Genomic DNA, 18,104 nt, shown 5'->3' with positions numbered 1-18,104 from the left:
GTGCACCTGGGGCTGAAATTGACTTCTGTTGTTTGATATTTATCAGAGTGAGTGAATGGCTTCCAGCTGCCTGTGGGTGAAGTTAATGTTGAAAATCTTGTTAGAGAAGAGTTGGGGCTGTTTGAGACCAGAGATTCAGCAGGGAATGAACATGGGGGGAAAAAAAAGCTTATGGTTGTTTGCTGTTGCTTTAGAGACTGGGATTTGTCTGGGTGATGAAAGCTTGGCCATTGACCTGGAATAGTTGATTGCTGTGCCTGTTTCTATTGCTTCTGTGAGATTTATCTTTTAGCTCTTGAGGTGTGGATTGCCTGGCTAACCAGTTCCTTTACAGTGCTCTGCATTTTCTGACTCAAGAAGAATGCAATTTGGAAAGATTGTTCTAACAGAGCACATTGCCCTCTGAGTGCTGTTCTCCACTCTCTGTCAGGCTGAAAAATGAACTTCATTTATATAGAAGTATAGAACATATGGAAATGCAACAGAAGTCCCTCTCCCTTGTTTATTGTATGCAGAGGAGCAGCAGCACTGTGGTGGGGTGGTCCTGTGGCCAGAGCATTGGGGCTCAGCTGCTGTGTGTGATAATCCCAGCTTTAGCCTGCTGGAGGGGTCACAGATCAGCAGGAGTGTAAACTGCCTTCCTCATCTATGCATAAATGGTGGTCATTTAATGATTCCAGGAACAAATATCCAGTAATTTGTTCTTATAAATTCTTTTAAAGTTATTCAGTTGAAATATTACTAAGAAGGTGTAGTAGTTGCTGTTTAAAACACCAACATTACCTGTGAAGTGCATGAAGTAGAATATCAGAGTCAGAAAAGTGGCTAAATAATTTTTCAGAGAGAGAACTGCTGCCAGTACAGGTCTCCTTTGAAGATATTATCAGTGATGCATTTTTGACTCCTAATTAATTTCAAATATTTTTGTGCTTATATTATATTATATTATATTATTTTCAAAGTATTTGTGTGTTGCTACAGTATTTCCACCCTGCATTGAGAAATAAAATATTGGAAGGGAGGGAATAATCAGTTTCTTCACTAGACATGGATGCCTTATCATTTCTTAAATGGCCAGAGTACAGGAAGAGAAGAATATGTGATGACAGTAAAAGAAAATAAAGTTTTCATTTTATTGCCCGTTTTAGAGATGATACTTGTGGTAGGTGTCCTCAATTTCCAGATAATAGGACATCTTCCAGTTTTGCTTTTTGTGTAGAACTGTCTTATGTAAAGGAGAGGGTGGATTTGGAAATGGAATTTCTTCTTCAGAGTCTGACTTTTCCTGTCAAAGCAAGTTGATTTTACGCATGCAGTTTTCTGTTCATCCAAAAGACAGTTCCCTTATCAGTTCCATCAGTAATAATATTTACCTGGAAATAGAAGTTTAGACCTCATTTAGGATTCAAAAACTGATGGCTTGCCTTTTATTGCTGTCACGTTCCTCATGAATATGCTTCAGCTATAATTTCCATCTGAAGCAGTTTCAGGAAGGGTGCAGGCATGGTTTAGTGCAGGAGCTCCACAGAGAGGAGCCTCTTTGTGCCCTGTATAGGTTTGCTTTCATAGCTCAGAGAGCACCAGCCTTGAGAAAGGACCAGACTGTTCCAGGCAAGTAGCACATGTAAAACTTCAGAAAGGATGCAGCCAGTGCTGTTGTGGAACTGTCCACAGGTCTGAAATAATAAACTGTTATATTGATCAATAGCAGACTTTTAGTCATGGGGTGAAAGGATAATAACTTTTAAAAATAGGGTCATGTAATAGGTGCTGTGTATGTTTCTGAACACAGTGCAGTTATAAGCTACAAGAACCTGAAAAACAATCAAATGAGAAGTACTGTAAGTCAATGAATATAGAATTAGTATCTCATCTTTTCCTATAAAATATGCATCATTATGGCTACCATTGGCTTGTTAGAAGCAATTTCAAATTCATTTTGTGCAATGAGATAATTTAGTACAGAGACAGAATGTACAGAGCTGCTATACTGTGCAACAGTTGTTCAGATTTTTTAATCAACACCCATTTTCCTGTAGTTGGAAAGGAGCTCATAATGTCTTGCATTTAATTTTTTGTGCTTTAGCTTTAAAATTTTCTGAGAAAAAACAGAATAACTGTATTTGTGTGGTTTTGTTTTAAGAAAAAGCTGCATACAGTGTCATGGCAATAACAATGTTGTATTAAAACCAATTTTTTTTTTAACTGAAAAGCAAATATTGCAATGTGGTTTGGTAATCATTGTGAAAATCTGTTGCTAAAATTCCAGTGTGACTAAAAAACCGCCAAGTTTTGAAATAGACAGTTAGGTGTCCAAATCTCTTAGCAGTGCACAGAAACTATGTGTTGTACTGGGACAGACAGAAGGTGAGATCTATAAAATCCTTGCAGGGAGTACAAGGATGGAGGTGCAATGTGTGTGTTGCTGCTGTTCCAAAAAACCGTATTGGGAATCACACATGTTGAGCAGCTCCTAATTTTTAGGGAGTTCTGTAATGTGAATGCTTATGTAGATCATTTGGTTTTAGCAAAAGCAGCATTCTCTTTGCTTTAGACTTCATGAAGCCAAGCAATGTGAGGGTGCTTCCTTCTGCCTTTGTTACAGAAGGGCACCAGGTACCTCTTGCACTTCAGTTCTGAATTTTGCTGAAACCTCTTATGTGTCCAGAATTATGATTTCCAGAAGTTCTGCACAGTCTCATCAGCTAACTGAGGGCTGGTGTGTCTGAATAGCAGAATTCCTTTATCAGCCAGTGCTTTTGAACTGCTGAAGCTGTTAATAGTGGATTTTAATGCTTGCTGCAATGTTGGCAGTGTTGACCTGATGCGTATGATGCCATGTGAAGAATTTACTGCACACAGGTTTACTAGGAATCTAGAACAATATAGGCACAATCCAGCCCAGATTGGGTGGTATGTGTGTGTTAACATATATATATATATATATATATATATATCTCAAGAATACTCTTGATAAGTTTGTATATGATCCAAACTTTTTGAGAATGGCTTAAAAAGGAAAAAAACAAAAGGAGAATGTGCAGATTGCTTCATCAATCTGTGTCATGTATGTTCAGTTAAAGAGCTTTGGGTTTAGTATAAATCCTGAAAGGTCAGCTACCCCATCAGATACAGCAACTAAGGGCAAAGAGTCTGGCAGCTTTAATAATACTGAATCTGTGAAGAGTCCCCACCCTTCATGTTTAAGCCCCAAAATCTGAAGCACATACACCAGGAAAAAGTGATTTCCAATTGTATAACATGGTTTGCAATAGCAAAGGGTGGGTATGACTATGCCTTAATGAGCGCTTAAAAGTGATGTGCCTCACTTGGAAATATCATGCACCTTCTTAATTATTTACTGGAACAATTCTCCTGGTGTTAGAATCTCCTAGAATTACAATTTCTATCAATTGTAATAATTATGATGCTAAAATTTCTTCTGGTATGTGTGTTGTAGCTCAGTTAAGACTTTGCTTCAGTCAAATTAAAAAGACAGCTTTAAAACAGATAAATCTCCAGTCTGTTCCTATGGGCTGCAACTATCCACAGTGAATGTTTTTTAAAAAGTTTTATTCGAGACACAATGAAACTGAAAAATTTGCTCACTGACTTAGTGAGGAGACTGGGGAATGTACAGATTTAACATGCTATTTTAGAACTGTGATATTTATAAAATATCATTTCAACTGCTATAGTTTGTTTTTAAAAGAGGTCGCTCCTTTGTTTCATTTCCTCCAGCTCTTTTTTGCTATTCTCCTAATGTCTTTTATTGTTTTCCTTCCCTCTTTGTGAAGCTTATTCTCAGCCAGTGGATAACCATATCAGCCCATCTGCCTACCTGGGGCAGTCCCTGCCCCCAGCATCACCAGGTCGATATTCACCAGTTCCCAAGGGAATGCTTGGAGATGATGAGATCACCAGGTAATGAACAACCAAAGCTAAGTGTCAGGTTGATTAACCAGGGGAGTTCCAAAATGTGTTGCTGGGCAAAATGCTAGGGAAAGCTATATTTTATTTCAAGAAATAGATGTTAGTTTTTAACTCTTGTAAATATTGTTGTAAGGATAAAACTGTGTATATTTATATGTGTGTATATATATACACACACACTTTATTTATCAATCCAAGATTAGCATTAAAAGCAGAAAGCCCTGGAAATGCTGCATGCATTGACAGAGATTTTTAGGATGGTAATATGAGCAGACCAGAGATTTTCTTATTTTAAAGCAAGCAGTGTTTGGGTCCTCCCTGCGCCCCTACAGACAAGGGTTTGTTTTGATGGATTCTAAATCCAGAAGGGCTGGAGAGCTCTTAATCCTTTCCCATTAACAGACCTTTCATTTCTTCACTGATTCAGTAGATTGCATTAATCTTTTGTTCATCATTGATGATACAGGGAAACGCTTGTAATTTTGTTGCCCTTCTGTTCTGCGAGTATAGGGATGTTGCACTGCACTTTCAGTATGCTGTTGCTGAGCTCTGTGTCACACCATCATCTGATATGGCTAATGTCACTCAGATTCCAAGGCAGGGTCCGCCCAGGATTGAAACCTAAGTGGCATAATAAACTGGAGAATTGATTTTAGTGTAGTAGAAGGTAGGATATGTCTTTGTACTGATTTTTAACTTAGGGTTAGGTAGACATATAAGCCAAAATGATTCTGTTCTGTTGATATCATTACGGTTTTATTGCTTTCCTTTTAAATTACTGTAAAAGGCAGTTTTTAGATTTCTTCTAAAATGCAAGGCCTATTCAGAAAATGTTGACATTTTCTTTAACTTACGTTCTCATGTTACACTCTCTCCATTCCGAAAAGAGGTTTATAAATATTGAGTTCTTTTAAAAGATACTGCATCTTTTTGTTTTCTGTTCTGTTTTTGTTACTGTATCGGTGTGATCCAGAGCAATTTGTACAGAGATTTTCACAATGTCATTTATTTGTAATAGAATAATACTCTGAAAAAATGAATATAATAGTTGATGGAGGTGAAATTTAAGAAATTGACCTTATGATGATTTAATAGCTAGTGCAAAAATGGAGTGACTTTTAGAGATTGGACTAGATGATAATTTTTGTTTTGGAAAAAAAGCAGCGTCTTACTTTATCCTGTAAATTAATAATTGATACCTCCAAATACTTAATGTCCATTAATTGTTCTTTAGTGCTCTCTAGTGATTTTTGAAATGCAGTGCACAGTTTCCCTGCTTTATTAGAAATGTCTTTTTCTGAGATCATTTATGCTTTGCTTGTGTTAAATCAAGTAGCAGATAATAGATTTTTGGAAGGAGTCTTTCTGCATTAGAATTTGACAGCCTTTATCAGTATTTTTTCTTTCCTCCCCTCATTCAAGTTAGGAGGGGATCCTATGAAAAAAAGTGCTACAACTTGGTTTAGTTTAACTTCTTCAATTGCAGTAGCTTTGCTAAAATTGAAAATTGTATCTGAGAATGTCACAACCTACACTGATGTTCTTGAACAATATGGAAAATATATAGTAATGACATTTAGTGCTGAATAGGATTGTAGCATTGTAGCATATCAACAGGGAGGGGATTTTGTTTCGCATCTAGGAGCTTTTCTAATGGTTTATTTTATTTCTACTCATTTCTAGTGACCAAGGTTTCATATTCCTTTCTTTTCCTTCAGGGAACCTAGAAAGGTTGTCCTACATCGAGGATCAACAGGTCTTGGTTTCAACATTGTTGGAGGAGAAGATGGAGAAGGAATTTTCATCTCTTTCATCCTCGCAGGAGGGCCAGCTGACCTGAGTGGAGAGCTTAGGAAAGGAGATCGTATAATTTCTGTAGGATTCTTTGTTTCCTTTACTTAAACAACAATAAAAGTTTCCCCCTCCCTGTATAATAATACAAATTAACGATATACAAAAAAAGTTATTAATTGAGCTAAATTTGAGATGATGGAACAGATATACTTCCAAACTATCTTTAAGAACTTTAGTCTGCCTCAGCTTCTCATCTATAACCTGATTAAAATAGCACTTCCCTCTGTGAGATGTTCAGTGACGACATTAACTTATCTTAGTCCCATAGCTGAGGGCTGTGTGTGTCTCAATTGAAAGAATACAGGTTTCAGAAATAACCCTTCTAATGAGATGGACACACTTGGCTGCAGTGTCTAAAACTGGATCTTTACTTCCTGGAGTAGCTGCTGAACCTCCTATTAGTCTTAAAAAGTTCCATCTCATACCTCTCTAAGGGCTTCTTCTATATTAGTATTGAAGGTCATAAATATTTTGTGTTTCTTTCTGAAATTACCTAATTTATAGAGAAACATTTATTTGGGCAATTACATTGTATTTTGGGAGTTATTTAAGAGGAATTATGTCTTTTTAACAGCTGTTACTAAAACTGGTATTAAAGCACATCTTCATTTTAGTTTGAGCTATGAAAACTGCTCTTGGTCTAAAATGTGGAACACACATTTCTGCTTCATTTTTTTGGTGATGCTATTTTTAAATCTGCTGCATTGAAAACAATGCCAGATTCACAGAGGGTGTTGCCTGTCACTGGGTGTGGTGACAGCATGGTCTGTAGGCATTATTTGGCTAAGACGGTCCCTGAACCATCACGAAAAGTAACATTCTCTGTTTCTCCTTAAAAAGAAAAAAAAAGCACTCTTAAACAAGAAGAAAATTGACCATTCACTGAGTGATATACTGTGATAGTCTCAGTAATTCTTAAGAAGAGTATATGTGAGAGAGGATTTTATTGACTTTTGATTTCAGGAGCAATGCTGGGAACGGGGGAAATACACATGGCATGGAAACTAGTTTGTATCCAGTTAATTTTTTTCCCACAGATGTGTGTTCTGTGGTGATAAACACAAGCATTAATTTTGATGAAGGGCTTTTTTGTATTACTTGTAGGTAAATGGAGTGGATCTAAAAGCAGCAACCCATGAGCAGGCAGCAGCAGCCCTGAAGAACGCAGGCCAGGCAGTGACTATTGTAGCTCAGTACCGTCCAGAAGGTAAGGGCTGCTTTATACATTTAGTTCTCTTGTACAACTTGAAACTCAGAGAAAGATAACCTACAGTGTCCTTCCAGAAAACACCTCTTCTGAAACAAAAATGTAAAAGATGTTGTCACATATATGTTAGCCTAATTGCAAGTGACCAGATTGGAATATCTGCAAGTGTTGCTGCTGTAGCTTGCTCCATTTCTTGCTTTCACCATTGCAGAATTTCTGTTTCTTCAGTAAATATTGCCACTGTCATAACATGAAAATCAATCCAGTAAATCCAGAATTTAATAGAAATACCCTATTGTTTCGTATTTCCAATTGTCTTCATGCTTTAATATGGTGACTTTATATGCTTTAATAGTAGGAAGATAGAAGACTAATTCCTTCTTTGTTGTGTTGATTCAGATGACCTAAGGAGGCCATCAGGTTTTCATTCCTTGGTTTCACACTGAGCTCTTATTTCTATTTATCCAGCAGTTTCTTCTGGTCCAAATTAGACTGATGCTGATTAACCATCCTTGTGTGTTCTGCAGAACACTATATCATCAAAACACATATTTGTCCTCTTGTACTTCTGCAGCACATTTCAAATGCCTCTATTTGAAACTTTAACAATTTAATAGTCTAAAATGAAATGCTTGAGTCTGTAAACTCATCTATTATTGGTGTTACAAATACTAAGATATTTTTGTTGTTTTATGAACTGTGATGATCAGCAAATTTCTCTGATTTTACTAAATTAGTTGGCCCAGCCCTGAATCTTCCTTGCAGAGACTTGTCTGTTTGAAACTTTCCTTTAGCAGTACTGCCAAGGGGTAAGTGTCAGTGTCCTTCAGGACTGGACATGGAGCAGGACTGCTGCCTTCATCTGTTTGGTGGCTGACAGCAGCACACTTTAGTTGTTCTTTATTTCTTCTTTTCTGTCATCTTTCTTCTATCCTGACCTACTCAAATGTTAGAAGCATTAGCTTTCACATTCCCCAATCCCACCACCTGCATCCACATCACATCTCTCCCCCAACCCAGGAACTGTGTTCACAGTAAGGCCAAATGATTGGTTTTTCTGCTTCCTGGTCAAATCCCTGCAGCCAGCCCTTGTTGCCCATGCCTGTATTGTCTCAGGGGGCTGTGTCTTGGTCACGTGTTCCATCTGCACATTGCTGTGGTCCAGGATTCATTTTCTAACAGTGCTCACTCTTAGACTGCCTTTTAAAAAGAACAGGTCAGCATTGGTTCTGAAATATTTGCTTTGGCTTTGTGTTAGAATTGTCAAATATTTCTGTTGATACACATTTGGTCTGTCCTCTGCTTGGCTCTTCAGTGTTGTCAACTTTTTATCAATAAATGTGTATGTGTGTGTGTTTTTATAATTATCCTCATTTTTTGTTTCTGCCATTTGGAAGCAGGTTTGCAAGTATTAAAATATTCATCAAGTTGTTATTCATTATTGGTGTTTCTCAAATGCCTTCGTAAAGATGGAGAGCATCAGTTATAACTGCTTGTATTACATATGTATTTTATTTATATTTATGAATCCAGCAGGATTTTGGAAAAGATGCTGACAGCTAGGACAGATCAAGGAGATTCTAGACATCCATCAGAGTTTATTATAACTGAGTAAAGAGATTCAGCATGATAGGAGCATTTGGAAGACACTTGGGACTGGCTCACTTCACTCCCTGTTATTGTATATGACAGTTTGTGTGTTCATAGATGTGGTGGGGAATGCTAATTTATGTTTTTACATCCTATCACATTTCCTATTTTCCCATCATAAATTTCCCATTTGTCTTTCTCCTCCTGTTTTTGGGAAAAGAGGATTTTTGCAAGCAGTTCTCTCATAGGAAAGCCTGAGTTAGGCTATAGAAAAATGAATTGCTGGAAAACCCTTCTCATGCAAAGGCTTGAATTTTCCATGTCTCTCTTTTCAAATCCATGGTAACTAAATTCATAATTACTGGGTTTGGGGTAGGCTATTATGACTGAATGAAATTGATTTTATTGAATTTGGGCTCAAATTATGTAACCGCTGAATTTTCTTTCCCTTAAATCTCCACAATGTTCCTTGGTTATGGAATTGAGTGAAAACAGATGTAATTACATGCTTTAAAATGTCTTTCTGGGCATTCCTTTAGTTTCCAGGAGTGTTCAATAAATTTGAGGGGCGCCTTAAAAAGTTTTTCTACTCCACTGAATTAAATTTCAGCAACTTGCCAGCACTCCTTGGGACAGGTAAAAGCCAAACATGGAATGTGAGTGTGTTCTGCTGTTTATAGACGTGGCTCAGACATCAGGCACTCCACAACTGTACTCACTTGACCTCAGGCTTTCTCCTTGTAGACTCCAGGCTTTTATCTTGCAGCTTGCCAGGAGCTAATGTTGGAAACTGGTCACCTGTTGGGTTGTGCTGGTGTGTCCTTCTGTGGTACATGGATGCCATGGTGTCATACAGAGTCTCCCTGGTGGGACACATCAGTGGGTTTGGACCTGTTGGGGCTGGATGCTGCAGAGGGATCTATAGCAGGAGATGAGCAAGAGTTTGTGAAACAGGAATTATCCTGTAGAAATGAGGTTAGGAAGCCAGGGTGTTGTTCTCATTTTCATCTTTTTGGAAGCTTTTCCTTACTCCTTTGCTGGTACTACAAATTTCTACCTCCTTTCAAGACATCATTCATGAATAAAAAGGGATTTTGCTTTACTGTGAATTCAACTGGAAAAGAAATACTGTGACCTGGAGCAGTTTCAAAGCAAGAAATGTTGCTTCAGTACACAAAAGTGTTTTGATAAGCCATTTTAATTTAGTGGCTTTGGATCCATTTAATTTTTGTGTTGCTCCCTGGCTCTGCAGACACCTCAGTGCCACACTGCTGTGTTTCTGGGTTTCCTGAAGAGCTAGGATGGCAAGGAAAAATTGTAACGTTTGTGCAGAGGAGTGAGAGGAAGCAGTGAGCAATTTGGAAATATGTGTATCTCCTGGCAGTGGGGATTCAGAATGGTCAGCAGTATGATCCTGCTGCATAGCAGGGACACAGAACCTGAGTGCTTGAAGGGAATGTAGTGAGGGGAGGAGCAGCAAGGGGGAAGTATAGGACTGCACAGGATCACAGTTCTGGGAGGGCTCTGTGTTTCACATTGATACCCATTGTTACATTCATTCAAATGAAAAGGTCATCTGAAATGTAATTATAATGTTGCCTCACAAATCAGAATTTCTGGAAGGTTATATTTTGCCACTCCAAAAAGGTATGAGGTGCCAGTGGGCTGCCATACCTGTATTATAGTTTGAGTGCATTTAAGGGTTAAAAATAATAGAATAGCCAAACAAATATATTAAAAATATGAACATATATTTGATTGAAATGGGTTAGAAAATTATTTAGTGTGTTAAGCTTTCTGTTGTAGTTACACTCTGCTAGATCAGAACTGAGCTGTATTAAGGATGTGGATAACATTGACTGCAGTTATGTAAACTGTGAGGCCTGCTCTTGGAGGGCTTTGAAGAAGGCAGCAGGCCAAGTCTGTTGGCATCAGCAGTCATTCACTGGTCACCTCATCTTTCCCCAAAGCAGGGCAAAATTCAGATAAGCCTGTCATGACAGAAAAGGGTACCAGCCCTTTCTGTTTCCCAAGGATTCACCTGACATACAAAAAATAAAATTATAATTTATTTTCTAAACGTGGTAAGATGTTTAAGTGATCAGATTAGCTTCATGTTCTTAGGTGATCTGGTGGATCAGTGTAAGATTAGGAGAAGGTGGAACCAAAACATCAAGAGAAGATTTCAAAGTATTTTTGTAAAGCATCTGCTTTTGAACCCACATTGTTCATATAGGTAGTTAACACACATTCTTTCAGTTTTATTAATGGAAACTGTGTTTTCTTCATTCTCTCTTGTCTTTAAAACAAATGACTCAAAAGAAAAAAAAAAAAAGGAGGAAACACAAGTTTTGTTAGAGCTCTCTGCTCATTGGCCAGGGTGTGGCTGATTTTTCTATTTACAATGCTGCATTTATGTAATTCAAAAGAGAATAACTAAGCTCTGGGAAATGGTGCCTTTTTTATGTATAAGTTAAGATTGTTTTCTGAGCATTAGTCTTGAAATATATTGTACATCTTCTGTCTGCAAAAGTCTAGCTGGGGTAGCATGAAGCCAATAATGCCTTGTACAAAACTTAATTTTCAGTAATTGTTTTTTATCGAGGCTGAGCTTCCCCTGCTTTCTAGATGAAGACATGGATTTTCTTAAATAAAAGAGGTTCAAAAGATCAGTGCATCCTGATTTCATAAAATGAAAAATTCTTAGAAAAAATACTGCAAAAAAGGTTTACCTTGTTTTTGGGTATGTGGTCCCTGGTTTTCCAGGTTTCTGTTCTTGTTTTGTACCTGGTTCTACTCATTTGCAAGTAATCTAGATTAGTTAATTAGAGTATTTTCAAAACTGGAATCATGAAGATTAGGAAAAGGGTTTTGCTATATATAGCCCTGATAGACACTATAAGGCGGCTTACACATGTTTTAATCCTTTAAAACCTCACTCCTACTCTTTAATATACTAAATAAAATTGCTTGTGAATGCTTGCTAAGCCTTCAGCAACATTTTTAGTGGATTCACCTCAGCAGTGACTGGACCTAGTCTCTTTCTGATTTTTCCAGGGTGTGTGGGAGGTGTTTTAACTAAATACAAATGCAGTTTTTCTAATTTTTGAAATTCCTTGGCGCAGTCTTTCAAGTGATTAATGAGATACAAGCTCATTAAACATTAGAGTACATGAAAGTCACCAACAGCGTGTGGAATTGATTCTGGTCTGTCCCAGGCAATGTTCATATCAAATGACAAGCATTGCAGCAAAATGTCTCCTCAGAAATGATTCATGATATTTTTATTGTGGTCCATGCATTTTAAAAGAAAAATGGAAGATCAGTACAGGATCAGTATGATGGTGGCCATCCTAACTACCTGACTCCATTTCTCTCTTCGGAGGCACCATGAAAAGGAAAATTGAATATTCTGCAAGCTGAGAAAAAGACTATAAATCAGTAGTTATATAAAATTGTCAGCACAAGAGTCCTGCTTAGATCCAATAGGCCCTGCTAAAGAGGGCTTTCCATAGACAGATGGGAAGAGGGAAGCAAGGGGCATACTTTTTTAATTCAAGTGAACTTTTTCAGCTCTACGTGGGTTCACGGTATGTAAGAATCGCTGCCATCTGTTCCCTGTGCGCACATCCCGGCTTCCTTCAGTCGCTGCTCCTCCTGTGCTGTTTGCTGAATTCCCTTCCCTTGTGCAGCCTTCTGCTCTCCTGCCCATTTGCTAGAATGTGTGTTCCAGACCAGAATCATTTCCATTGCAGCCGTGCTTTCCTCTTCCCCTGCCTGCACAGACAATTTTTCTGTGGATCTGTGTTTGTTGCCCTTCGGATGGGCAGTCCAGGAGAGTTTCAGTGATCAGATCCTTTCTGGAGTTCTGATTTTCTGTTCAAGTAAATATTGACATTAAAAATATTACAGATTTCTAGGTAAAATGTGTTAGCAGCTTGGAATCAGAGTAATCTAGGATTTGCTAGTCTCCCCTCCTTTTTGTTTCTTGCTGTGGAATACATGCAGACATGAAGTAGAGCAGATTTAGTCTGGTTTTGCACCATCTGCTTATCCAGTGTAATTTTTAAACTTTAAACTTGAGCCCAGATGTATTCATCCTCTGTTCTTAACAACTGATTATGTGTCAGCCTGAGTAGGCTTTGGGTTTTTTTCTTTGGTGATGGTGGGGTTCTGTTGGATAAATGCCATGAATTGAAGCAGGAGATGCTTGTGCTTCCTTGATCTCTCTGTTATGTCAGTAGATACTGTTCCCTCCCTGCCTCTAAACTTCCTGGGAGCTTTGAGAAAATTCTAGTCAAGAAAAGATGCCCTTATTCTAATGCTCTTATTTTATTGTTTTGTGGTTGTTTTGCTGCCTGTTATCCTTTATTTGATATGTATCAGCAGCAGCTTTCCTAAAATTGAGACCTTAAAAGTTGATCTGAGTGAAGTTTCATTCACTGCTGTTGCATTTACATCTGGTTTTGGAGCCTGACCAAATTCTTACTGAAAGGATTGAGAGGTTGGATTGTGTAGTTTTCTTTTGGTTTTGAATTCCTTTTTGTGTGGGTGTCTGTGTTTCATGTACCACCATAGTTCTTATTAAAACAGTATTTCAGAATCTCAGTGTTTTGATGGCTGTGGAAATTGGAAGCATATTTGTAGATGGAGTTCCAGTGGCCAGCCTGCTTCACTTGGGTTAAAATCACTTTTTCCTTTAAACATATTATGCCCTTTCTGTTACCCTGATAACACTATGCCAGAAATCAAATGCCTTCCTTCTCTGCCAAGCTCTTCATTTCCTGTTGACCAAGAAAGCAGAGTGTCCTTTTCATCTTGTTCACTGTGCATGTTCCAGTTCCAAATTTCTGGAATGTTGACATGACAAAACTTTCTTTAGAAGTTAAATATTTATATGTGCATTGTAGGATTTTGTCACAGCCAGGTGGGGTTTGTTGTGCTGTTCACTGTGATTTAGGGGAACAAATATCAAATTTGTCATACACTATATATAGCTATTATGCATGGCATGAGAAAGGCATTGTAAAGAAAACAGTTCTCTAGCATTTATGAGAATCTAGGCATGATGAGCTGAAAGAAAGTAAGAGATTGAAGATGCAAAAGACACTTGATATCCAACTCTTCTTAACCACAGAGATAGAAATATAACCTGTCCTAGACAAATTATAACCTCTTCTAGATGAATTAGCAGAGCTCACACTTTGCTTCATAAAGCTGATCTTGAACCAACCCTACTTTGTCAACAGGGCACAGGTGCTGATCCTTTGGCTGTCAGACTAACACTGCTTTTCTGGAGCTGTCAAGAGTCCTGCTGCTGTGATGTTTTCTGTCTCCAGCATTAGTTTCAGTAGCACTAGACCTAATAAGGTTTCTTTTCTTAAAAGCGTGTGTACTTTTTAGCTCCAAACCAAAATGATGGTGAGAATTCTATTCATCCTGTTCCTCTCAAAACCTTCTGTTAAGAGGAATGTAACTCAAATTTTAGCTAGCTCTACATCAGTAGAGCTTACCAGATTCTGACTGCACAGTGCTTAAGCTTCTCCTAAATATGAAATTTCTTGGCACTCCTTTTTGAACATGAAGTGTTTTCAGTCCCAGCCCATTAGTTTCCTTTTTTTGCTTTATTCATATGGTAGGAGCCTCTGTGGTGAAATTATTCTTCTCCTTACTCCTACAGATGTCCCTGTCACTCATTCAGCACTTACTTCCCCGGAGTTCTGATGAGAAAAATTAAATTAGTTCAGGAAGCTGCAAGACCGGCAACCTGCAGATGAAATATAGGATAGAGTTAAGCAATACTGGGAGATAGATATAAGGGAGCTACCAGAGAGGCTGTGTGCTGCATAGGAGGAAGTCTGATTCTTTGATAAAATGACACGATACAGAAATTTGTATTTTTTCCAGTAGCTAAAGCAAAGAGCTGCAGATATTTTTAGTATTGAACAGGCTGTAGCACAAGAAAACACTGGGATTATCTGATCTTTTCCATGCTTGCTTTCCTTTCACACAGGGCTGTAAAAAATCTTTTAGGTTTATCGTTTCTTGGTTACAAATGAGTGAAATGAGGTGACTTAACCAAGGCCCTGAAGGGCAGCAGTGGGCTGTTCCCTCACTGCACCTGAGCCCTTCCCCTAAAGAATGCTGCTTTGTAAAAAAATGCTGTTTTCTCACATTCCTCTTTGGTTACTGTCCTGTTATCTTATTTTTTTTGTTATTAGTGATAGCATCGGTAGTGGTGGAAATAATGGTTTTGGTTCTCTTGTCAAACAACCTCAGCAGTTTGATTTAGTGTAGGTAAAACGTTTGATCTGAACTTTACTTGTAAACAGACACTTGGTGCTATTTTAAAAACTAAGGTATCTTAAAAGCTATTAGCTTTTGCTTATAAAGGACAAAAGTTGGGGTTATTGAAGAGACTGTTCATATTGTCATGATCTGGATAGGTTAATTATAGCTGCTGTCAGTGCTCACTGTATGATGAGTGTGGGGAGACAGGGCTGCAAAACATAATATGATAAAACAGTCACAGTTTTTAGATGGCTGTTGAAGGAAACTTAGTTTAGAGATTTTCTCAAGATTTTTTAATTTAGAGTCCTTTCTCAGTCTTGCACTTCCTGAATAACCTGGTGCCCACAGGGAGTGAGCGTGCAGCTCAGGAGAGCAGCTCGGTGCCCGGTCCAGCGGCTGCTCACAGCACACGCCCTGGCTCTGCCAGTGCTGACTTGTTATAATCTGGCATCACGTGCTCTCCTGGGGAAGGTGGTGGCTGTACAACATTTCCTTTGACTAGGAAGGGTTTACAAGTGGATCTGTTGATCCTGAAGTCCAGACTATTCAGCTGAAGGAAAAACTTACTTGCTCTGAGTTCATATTTTATGCTGACGGCATGTAAGTACCTCACTTCAGGAGATGTTTGTCCTGAAGAAGCAATTACTGTTTTCCTGGCTGCCTTTGTAGCTAAGATCAAATGCATTTAGCATAGTTTTATTAGTACACGGTGCTGCTTAAGGACACAATCCGTTTTTCCAGGATTAACATTGTACATAATTCTGTGGGGGCAGTTTGAATCTCTAATACCATTTACAAGTGGATTCAAATTCATGCCAGAATTCTGTATTTTTTTTTCCTTTCTTGAGCTTCCAGAGAAATATGGTCTTATTTCAGAAGATGTTTTGCGTATTTCCCATCTTGTAGTGTTAAATTCTTTATCTCAATCATATCCAGTAATTTTGAAGTACAGACATTTTTCATTTCCATTTCTTAACATTTAAAATTTTTAAAATGTAGTTTTTGGTTATAAACATCTATTTCATGTGTATGTTCTGAAGTATCCTTTCTGTCATGGGTTAAAATTCATCTGTAACTGTATTTTTATTACTATGAAATTGATAATTATTAGTAGAAATGTTTGTCTTTATTTGAAAAAAACTGTTACTGTGAACTATAATCACAGATTTTTGTAATATAATATTCTTGTATATTATTTCAGTTTTTCTTTCCATTGAATTGCTGAAGTTTGGCAGGAAATTAATTGCCATGCCTGTGTTTGTTACAGAATACAGTCGTTTTGAAGCTAAAATCCATGATTTACGGGAGCAGATGATGAACAGTAGCATCAGTTCAGGGTCAGGATCTTTGCGAACCAGCCAGAAGAGATCCCTCTATGTCAGGTAATCATCTTTTTCATAGCTTTGCTACGGTGTTTTTCTGCTTTCTCTAGACTTACTCTTTTGGCATTTGTGTTTTTGTACAATTACTTACCAAGTATTAATTAAAGGATACTTATATGCAAATATAATAAAAATGCAGGTGTATTTAGACTGATTAATGTAATATAGCTGAAAAAGTAGTAATATTCCTGAGAACTCTGTATAAACTTTGAAGAGTGTTGCTATTGTTTGCTTTTTGTACTTTGATTTGAGAGAGATGATAATCCTTCAGCAAAAACATATATTTCTTCTTTAAGTCAGTGTATGTGAAGTCTTAAAAACATAGTTCAGTTTGTGGTTTTGTGACAGTAGTCTTCATATTCTCTCTTGTTCAGAACTTGAGTTCAAATTCATGGTCTTCTCTTTCTTAAGGTTTGACAGATTTCCATCTTATTTCCTTCAGCTTACTTTAGTTGTTTTCTTTGCTTTATTAAGGAACCTTGTTTCTCTATCCGATTGAATTTTGTTATGGAATATTTTTCCATGGTAACCAAGAGAAAAAATGCAAAGCAAATGAACTGAGGGTAACTCATTAATTTATTCACATCAAGTTAAACATAAAGGAGGCTGAAAGGAAGTGGAAACATAAGAGCATGAAGCAGATGAAAAAATAGGTGGTTTCACAAGGAAATTATGGCAGGGTGCAGCTTATTCATGTGTCACTCAACTCCTACATCAGTTATCATGTACTGATAAAGCATAACGTTTCAAGTATGGAACGTGGGTCAAAGGATTGCATTTTTGAAAATAAATTGGTTTTTGAGTTCCCCAAATCAGCTCATCTCTGGATTGAGTCAGTTGCCTCTTGGTAGGGGCCAGAATGTTTCAAGAGAGCAGGTAAGCCTTCAAGTAGTTCTGGCGTTTGGGTTAAGGTTATACATGATTTAAAATGTTGTAGGACCTCACTGGTTTACCTCCTAAAAGTAAGCAGGCTCAGGTGCTTTTGACTTTACCCATCCAAAGCAGATAGTGTTTTGTTCATGGTGTGTTCTGTCTGCTGAGCTATGGGGAAGGAAGCAAGTCGTACACAAAGCAGTTCCTCAAGTGATTTCACCCATGCTGAGGAAAGTCAGGGTGCTTTGTAACTACTTCTGAATGCTTGACACAAATGTAGCTAATACTCACAGGGCTTCTGTTTGGCTTGACTCTAACAGGTAGTTTCTGTGTTTTGACCTATTGTTTCAGTAGCTGGATTCTGTTTTCTCAGATCTGAGCCTACTTTTTTTTTCTACTTCTGTTTGCCTTAAATACTTTGGGGGTCAAAATTTAAATCTCTAAAAATAAATGCCTTAAATAGTAAAGGTCAGTACTTCATACCACAGTTATCCATATCTTTGAATTTCCACAGGTAGGTAAATGTATATGGATATTGTGCCATTTCCATAATCCCAAGATCTATTGCTTTAGCTCTCATCATATACCTAAGCCCAAACAATTCTAAATGCTTTTATTTTTTTGGTTAGCTGTAGCCTGATTAGGTTCTGAACTGCTTATGCTCATGTTCACATGTCTGATATTTTGACCCACTGACAAACATTTTATCTTTACGTAGCTTTTATTCTGCTGATGGAATTGTTGAGCTTTTGACTTTGCCAGCTGCTGCAGAACTTGCAGCCTTCTCCAGGCTGCTGGCAGAAGCTTTGTGGGGACTGGTTTCATTGAAGGTTTTTGAGGCTCAATATTCAGTGTTGGTATAAGTCAGTACAAATATCTAAAATGCAAAAATTTCCCAGCAAAAGCACTTTTCTACCCACATCTCTTTGCTGAGGGTGCTGCTAGGGCTTTTGGGATCTGCTTGTGTCATCACA

General features: G+C 37.8%; 1 protein-coding gene across 29 annotated transcripts in view; it reads left to right on the top strand.

Annotated features, from left to right (window-relative positions):
• The window catches only part of DLG1 (discs large MAGUK scaffold protein 1), a 144,922-nt gene that overhangs the window by 102,118 nt on the left and 24,700 nt on the right, over window positions 1-18,104 (top strand). For 28 of the 29 annotated variants that reach the window (XM_038146136.1, XM_038146134.1, XM_038146133.1 and 25 more), the window contains 4 exons: window positions 3,798-3,924; window positions 5,652-5,808; window positions 6,892-6,994; window positions 16,143-16,257. In XM_038146136.1, the coding sequence (XP_038002064.1) occupies window positions 3,798-3,924; window positions 5,652-5,808; window positions 6,892-6,994; window positions 16,143-16,257 (502 nt within the window). Of the gene's footprint in view, window positions 1-3,797; window positions 3,925-5,651; window positions 5,809-6,891; window positions 6,995-9,688; window positions 15,476-16,142; window positions 16,258-18,104 lie in introns of those variants that run through there. The other variant, XM_038146151.1, reaches the window with a different exon arrangement.

This window comes from Motacilla alba, chromosome 9 (genome assembly GCF_015832195.1).
Source record: "Motacilla alba alba isolate MOTALB_02 chromosome 9, Motacilla_alba_V1.0_pri, whole genome shotgun sequence".
NCBI classification, from domain to species: domain Eukaryota; kingdom Metazoa; phylum Chordata; class Aves; order Passeriformes; family Motacillidae; genus Motacilla; species Motacilla alba.
Note: the sequence above shows the minus strand (reverse complement) of the source record. Positions and strands in the feature narration are given on the sequence as shown.